The sequence below is a fragment of the Babylonia areolata genome, chromosome 6 (assembly GCF_041734735.1).
Source record: "Babylonia areolata isolate BAREFJ2019XMU chromosome 6, ASM4173473v1, whole genome shotgun sequence".
In the NCBI taxonomy this organism is placed as follows: domain Eukaryota; kingdom Metazoa; phylum Mollusca; class Gastropoda; order Neogastropoda; family Buccinidae; genus Babylonia; species Babylonia areolata.
The window spans coordinates 34,445,910-34,453,409 of record NC_134881.1 but is presented as its reverse complement, the minus strand read 5'-3'; the positions used below and the strand labels follow the sequence as shown (position 1 = coordinate 34,453,409).

General features: G+C 35.5%; 1 protein-coding gene across 1 annotated transcript in view; it reads left to right on the top strand.

Annotated features, from left to right (window-relative positions):
• LOC143283501 (uncharacterized) overlaps nt 1-7,500 on the top strand; it is a 61,098-nt gene that overhangs the window by 38,877 nt on the left and 14,721 nt on the right. Inside the window, exons 8-10 of the mRNA XM_076589745.1 lie at nt 278-349; nt 3,271-3,342; nt 4,642-4,713. Of these exons, the coding sequence (XP_076445860.1) occupies nt 278-349; nt 3,271-3,342; nt 4,642-4,713 (216 nt within the window). The remainder of the gene's footprint in view (nt 1-277; nt 350-3,270; nt 3,343-4,641; nt 4,714-7,500) is intronic.

Sequence of the window (7,500 nt, the reverse complement as noted above, 5' to 3'; positions counted from 1 at the left end):
GGAGGGAGAGAGAGAGGGAGGGGAGGGAGAGAGAGAGAGAATGATAGAAGGAGAGAGAGATTTGTGATGACGTTTAGGCATTGTTGGGGGGGGGGGGGTAGTATCACTGAAACCGTGCATATTGTGAGTCAGCTTAGAAAAAAACAACATTAAAGTCATAATCACAAACACACATGCACATGCGTGCGTGTGTGTGTGTGTGTGTGTGTGTGTGTGTGTGTGCGCGCGTGTGTATATATAATATGTAATTCGAATTGTATTGTTTCTGGTTTGACAGCAACCTGGATGGGAACAACTTACAGAAGATTGACGTGAACTATTTCACAGGACTCCCTTCCTTACATACCCTGTAAGTCCTTGTGGTCTGTGATGCTGGTGGAAGAAGTCGTTAGTTAGTTGTCGTGGAATTTCATTCATTGGTTCTTTCTTTGTCGTTCGTCAGTTCTTCTTTTCTCTCTTTTCCTTGTTTTTTCTTTGTTCATTCCCTGTTTGTTTCCTCCCTCCCGCTGTTATTGGCTACTTGATGATGATATTCTGAGGTAATAGTTGATATTACTTGTTTGTGTATTGTATTCATTGTATTGTATTGTATTGTTGTTGTTGTTTTGTTTTTTTTGTTCTTTTTTGTTGTCACAACAGATTTCTCTGTGTGAAATTCGGGCTGCTCTTCCCCACCAGTGAGAGCGAGTGGCTACACTGAGAACGACACCCATTTTTTGTATTTTTTTCCTGCGTGCATTTCTTTCCTTTCTTTTTTTGTGTTTGTTTGTTTGTTTTGTCTTTTTTTTTTTTTAAATTGTTTTCCTATCGAAATGTTTTTGTCTACAGAATTTTGCCAGGGACAACCCTTTTGTTGCCGTGAGTTCTTTACATGCATGCTGCACACGAGACCTCGGTTTATCGTCTCATCCGAATGACTAGCATCCAGACCACCACTCAAGGTCTAGTGGAGTGGGAAAAAATGCTGGCGACTGTGCCGTGATTCGAACCAGTGGGCTCAGGATACTCTCGCTTCCTAGGCGGACGCGTTACTTCTAGGCCATAACTCCACTCTAGGCCATACACTCTTGTGTATGTAATGTGTAAACGAAGCCAGTATTTTATTGTGCTTGGTAGGAGCGTGTCAAAAAGATTCAGAGGGCATAGGGTTGTGGTTAGAAAAACAAGGAGAAAAATTGCATACTCATGGCCAACTCATAAATCCTTGTTAGTTCCAAAATAAAACAAACAAACAAAAACTTTTAAAGGAAAATCCTCGACAAACCATGATTCAGGCCTGCAGCTCTCGGTAATTTTTTTTTTTTTCAAAGTATTTCTTTTCTTTTATATTTGTGTAATCACATTCGTACGACAGTCGTTGAATCACCTTCTTGTTGACTCACTTGTGTAAACAAAGTGAGTCTATGTTTTAACCCGGTGTTCGGTTGTCTGTGTGTGTGTGTGTGTGTGTGTCCGTGGTAAACTTTAACATTGACATTTTCTCTGCAACTACTTTGTCACTTGACACCAAATTAGGCATAAAAATAGGAAAAATTCAGTTCTTTCCAGTCATCTTGTTTAAAACAATATTGTACCTCTGGGATGGGCACAAAAAAAAAGAAAAAAAGAAGAAGCCAAATTATATGCAAACTATAAACTGCATTTACTGTTATATTTATATTTTTTGTATTCTCTAAACTTGGCACTTTGATCTGATATTCTGACCCAAGAATAACAGCAGTCATTATTATCATTTTTTGGTCAAAGAGGAACGTCTTTTGCTAAGCATGGAAGTTTTATTTATTTTGCAAATGTTTTTGGTGCAGATAGTAATAAAAGGGAAATTACTCTGTAATTAATGCTAGGGGATTTAATTTGCTTTAAACTGATCTTTCTCATCTTAAACATTACATTTTGAAATTATACTCAATACATAAAAAGCTTGGATTTTTTTTAAAAGTGTATCACAAGTGAGTCTTGAAGGCCTTGCCTCTCTTGTTTTATTTGTTTAGATAACACGAATACGTGATTGCATGTTTGTTTTGAAATATATGTACAGTCAATGATGTCGGCAAGATATCTTTTCTTTGTTTATTTCTTCCTGGTATTTTTTACCTTGGGAACATTGTCTTGAAACAAGAACAAATCGCCCATTACTGTGTAATGATTATGCCTGTCTAATCTGACTGGTCAGTTGGTGTTGTCTGAATTTTAGATGAAAACAAGAGATGGAAATTTTGTTCATTAGTCAGTGGAGACTTGACAGAGTGTAGAAATATCTTTTAGCGTTGAACAGATGAAACGTAATGAAAGAAAGATAAGATCTAAAATCAATATTGGACAGCCAGTTGGAAGCATCCACTTTCCTCCAGACCCTAATGGTCGGTTGAATACAGGTGGTGGGGGTGGGGGTTGGGTGGAGCCATCGTGTTAACTTTTAGATCCAAAAATGGACACAGGAAAGGGAGGTAAATCTTGGCTGGCTCCAACTAAGGTAGATGTTGGAAAAAAGTATGCAAGTTGATATATATATATATATATATATATATATATATATATATATATATATATATATGCATGTATATGTACATATGTACGTGTGTATGAATGTATGTATCTCTCTCTCTCTCTCTCTCTCTCTCTCTCTCTCTCTCTCTATATATATATATATATATATATATATATATATAGAGAGAGAGAGAGAGAGAGAGAGAGAGATGATATACTTTGAGGGATATGGATATCTGTTATTATATTTGAAGACTTATTCAAATGACTTTTTACATCCATTCAGAGTTGTTATTCTTAGAATATTATATATGTATGTCACTTATGTTTTGGTGGTTGTTTTTTTTGTGGGGCGGGGTGGCGGGGTGTGTGGTTTGTTTGTTTTTTGTGGGTTTTTGTTGTTGTTGTTGTTGTTGTTGTTGTTTTTCTTTCTTGCTTTCTTTCTTTTTTTCCGCTTTTACTGTGTTTTTGTCCAATTTGTATTCTATCCTTTTTACAATATATGTATTTATTTATTTAAGTCGTCTTATCAATTGTCTATGTGTTACTAAAATGAGAGAGAAAAAAAATGAAAAAAAATTAAAAAAATAAAAAATCTTGGCTGGCTCCTGGTCCTTCGTCACGTGCCGCCACCATCATAAGTGAAATGACGTCAAAAGTGAAGTGATCCTTTTCACCAAGATGCCAAGTTCATTCTTCTCGTCATGCGACGTGTTTTCGGTACTCTGTATTGAAATGCAACCCGACTACTGACTGACCAGAGTCCTTTTGGTGATGTTCCAGGCGATTGTCACGGAACAGAATTTACTACACAGAAGACCACTCCTTCATCACGCTCTCCTCCATGGCTATCCTGTGAGTACAAGATAAGATAAGATAAGATAAGAATAACTTAATTATCTCCAACTGGAGAAATTTGGTCAGGTGCATTATCACAACATAGACAAGTAAACAACATGGGGACCATAACTGTAAAAGCCAACAACAGCCCCTACAAATATTACGAAGATACAAATGTAAAACAAATATCACATACATCGTTTCATACATATATCCACACACTGCAGGTAATATCTAGTATTCTTAATGTAAAAACAGAAAGAATTAAGAAACATTATTTGAATATAATTATAAACATAGCCTACTATACTGCACATTGATTATAATAGACAGATAAGATAAGAATAAAGATGAATTGCGGAAAACCACAACCAGATAATCAGCACACACCCGCACCCCCCCCCCCCACACACACACACACACACGCACACACGCGGATAACTTGATTAAACAAGAGTAATAAACATATGTTCTCAAATAAAAGCATTTCACATATTCGCTTTTAAAAACATTGCAATTAATTATTACATCGTAATTATTAAACAGAAATATATATTTAGAATATGGACGTTAGCATTAGACATATTCCCATTGTACATTCATCCTGCATATTGCACATTATTCTTCCTACATACCTGGATTTAATTAACCCCTTCCACCACACAACAACAACTCGATCGTCAGTCTGTTATTGTACTGCACTTTTCTGTTTTTTTGTTGTTTTTTTAAAGTGTACAACCTTTTTTTGTATTAGGCTACCTACCTTTAGGAATCTTGGTTGTCCCTCGTTTGTCAGTGTTTTGAGAACATCCCCGTCGCTCAAGCCCCACATTTTATTTCATCTCTCTCTCTCTCTCTCTCTCTCTCTCGTGTGTGCGTGTGTGTGTGTGTGTGTGTGTGTGTGTGTGTGTGTGTGTGTGTGTGTGTGCTTAAAGTTAGATTTCAGGTGTGTGTGTGTGTGTGTGTGTGCGTGCGTGCGTGTGTGCGCGCGCGCGCGTCCGTTCGTGCTTGTGTGTGTGTGTGTTTGTTTGTTTGTGTGTGCATGTGTGTCTGCGTGTCTGTGTGTTGGTATGTGTGTGCATCCGTGTGTGTGTGTGTGTGTGTGTGTGTGTGTGTGTGTGTGTGTGTGTGTGTGAGCGCGCGCATTCGTGTGAGTGTGTGTGCGTGTAAGTTATTTTACACCTTTAGTGTTATTCAAGTGTTGTTTGTAAAACTCTCATTACACATTGCAAGAAAAAAAACACACCAAAAAACAGGCTGTATGTGTTGTTGTTTTTTTGTTTTTGTTTTAAACATTCTTTATCTTTTCTTCAGAGATCTCTCCAATAACTTGATCCGGAAGGTTCCTGCCAATACGTTCACGGGCCTGAGAAATCTGACCCATCTGTGAGTGAATTGTTATATTAATTTTTGCCTCTTGACAAATAGGTTGCCTTTTGCTATTTTGTCATTGTTCCTGTTCCTGCACCCCCAACCCCCCTCCACCCCCCCCCCCCCCCCCCCCGCATGGAAGCCTACACAATTTTGCGATGTACTGTTTTATATAAAAGTGAATATATTGTGCGGTCTCACTTATCAAAAACGTTGATAATAATTTTTTTTAAAAAGAAAACATGCATGCACACAAGATAGTTGATATTAAACTGAAACGGTTTCAGCTAAAAATGATACATGGATGTTTATGTACAAAAATTATTTTAAAAGGGATTGGTGTAACTGATAATAACAACTGTAGTTTTTGTAGAGAACACAAGGACAGTATTGATCATGCTTTTTGGAAGTGTAATTATCTGCAAATGTTTTGGAACGCTTTAACAGATTTGATAAAAGAGAGATGTGTAAACGCGGGAAATTTAATGCTAACAGAATCACTTGTGTCATTTGGATATGATGTGACAATAACAACTGGTGCTGTTTTGTGTTTTATGATAATGTTTGCAAAGTATTACTTATATTTATGTAAAGTTGAAGATAGCTTTCCACAAATGTCTTTTTTTTTTTAACAAATTAAAATCTCGATATGGAATTGAAGAATATAATGCATATTAACTTTAACTATGCCACTTTCTCTGTCAGATGGCTGCTTTACAAATTCTTGATCACAAAATGATTGATAACCTGTTCATGATTAATGAAAATTAACCACCCATATTTATTTTCTTCTTGTTGATATTTGCAATAATTGAATGCGATGTTCACTTACTGTGAACATACTCCAAGATACTTGACAGTTTGTATTCCTTGACAGCTTGTGTAAGATTTAAGAGTTTCAGTTTCAGTTTCAGTAGCTCAAGGAGGCGTCACTGCGTTCGTACAAATCCATATACGCTACACCACATCTGCCAAGCAGATGTCTGACCAGCAGCGTAACCCAACTCGCTTAGTCAGGCCTTGAGGAAAAAAAGGTGAATAAATAATAGATAAGCTGACATAAATAAATAAATAAATAAGTAAATAATAATTATAATATGAAAAGGTAGTAGTAATGATAGTAATAAAAAAAAAATAAATCAATAAGATTTAAGAAATGAGTGATAATACTCCATGATGATAACCAACCTATGTATAATCCAGCTGCTTGGCTGTTTCTGTCTGCAAGTCTGTTTATACATGTTTTTATCTGTTGTTGTTTTTCTTTATAAATGTCCATTAAGATGTTGTTGTTGTTGTTGTTGTAAAATGTCAATTTATCAAAATGGAATTTAAAAATGTTAAAAAAAACAAAAACAAAAAAACAAACAAAGTAAAAACAACAACAGCGTACAGTGTTTATTGAAGATACGAATAAGCGACTAAAATGACAACGATATTATATATATATATATATATATATATAGAGAGAGAGAGAGAGAGAGAGAGAGAGAGAGAGAGAGAGAGAGAGAGAACTATATATATATATATATATATATATATAGAGAGAGAGAGAGAGAGAGAGAGAGAGAGAGAGAACTATTTGTGATATGCATATGAAATTTTTCAGTCTACGGCTTTTTTTTTAAAACTCGAAAGTGATATTGTACATACATTTTGAAACATTCTATAAACATTTATCGATTTCATTATTTTATTTTGAAAAAAAAGGGAAAAAATGATAATAAAAAAACCCAAAAAAAACTTTGACAGAATAACAACAATCGCAATTCGAAGTATTTCTTACACATATTAAATAAGATATAACACGGAACAAACAAAAAAAAGAGAGAGAGAAAAAAAAAACGAAAACAAAACCATGCATTGTCTTTGCTTATGAATAATACTACATTCCCCCCTCCACCCCCTCCACCCCCCCTTCCAAAAAAAAAAAAAGAAAGTTATGACTCCGAAAGACCAGCCAAATAAACAGCGCTGGCTGGTCAGCCAGTACAGGTTTTCACATCTTAAATTACTAATCATCTGCTTCTACATTTGAAATACAATGCCTCACAATGACATTCATTTTGTTTGGTTTGCATGTTAGATTCTTTGTATTCTGCTTTTTTTTCTTCTTTATAGACTCTCTCTCTCTCTCTCTCTCTCTGTCTGTATGTATGTATGTATGTATGCATGTTCGCGTGCCTGCGTGCGCGCTTGTATGTATTATAATATGTATGTATGTATGTATCTTTTGCAATGCGCACAGAATAAATGATCCGTTTTCTTTCCAAGCATGTGGATTATTAGAAACGATGTGCATTTTTTTTTTCTTTTCTTTTTCTTTCTTTCTTTCTTTTTTTTTTTTTTTTTTTTTTCATTTTTCTTTCATTTTCATTATCAACAATGTTTCTCATCTAAACTTCATTTCAGCTGTGACGAAAGCAATGGTCTTTATTGTCCCGTTTCGTGCAGATTGAAAAAGGCGTGGAAAGTTCATATCTCAGAAATCAACGTTGTTGTTTTTTGTTTTTTTTTGTTTGTTTTTTTTGTTTGTTTGTTTTTAATGTGTTATTGCTGGCCAAATGTTCTCTGGGAATGAAGCGAATTCACTGAATTGCAAAATGTTAACGCTTTTGTGAGTTACAGTAATGTAATTGTCTGTTGCGTGTGATTGCTCTCTCTCTCTTGTCTCTCTGTCTGTCTCTCTTTCTCTCTGTGTCTCTGTCTCTGTCTCTCTCTCTCCCTTTCTCGCTCTCTTTTCTCTCCTCATCCACCTCCGAAATCTGACGTCTGTTGGTTTGTTTTTTTTGTTGTTGTTGT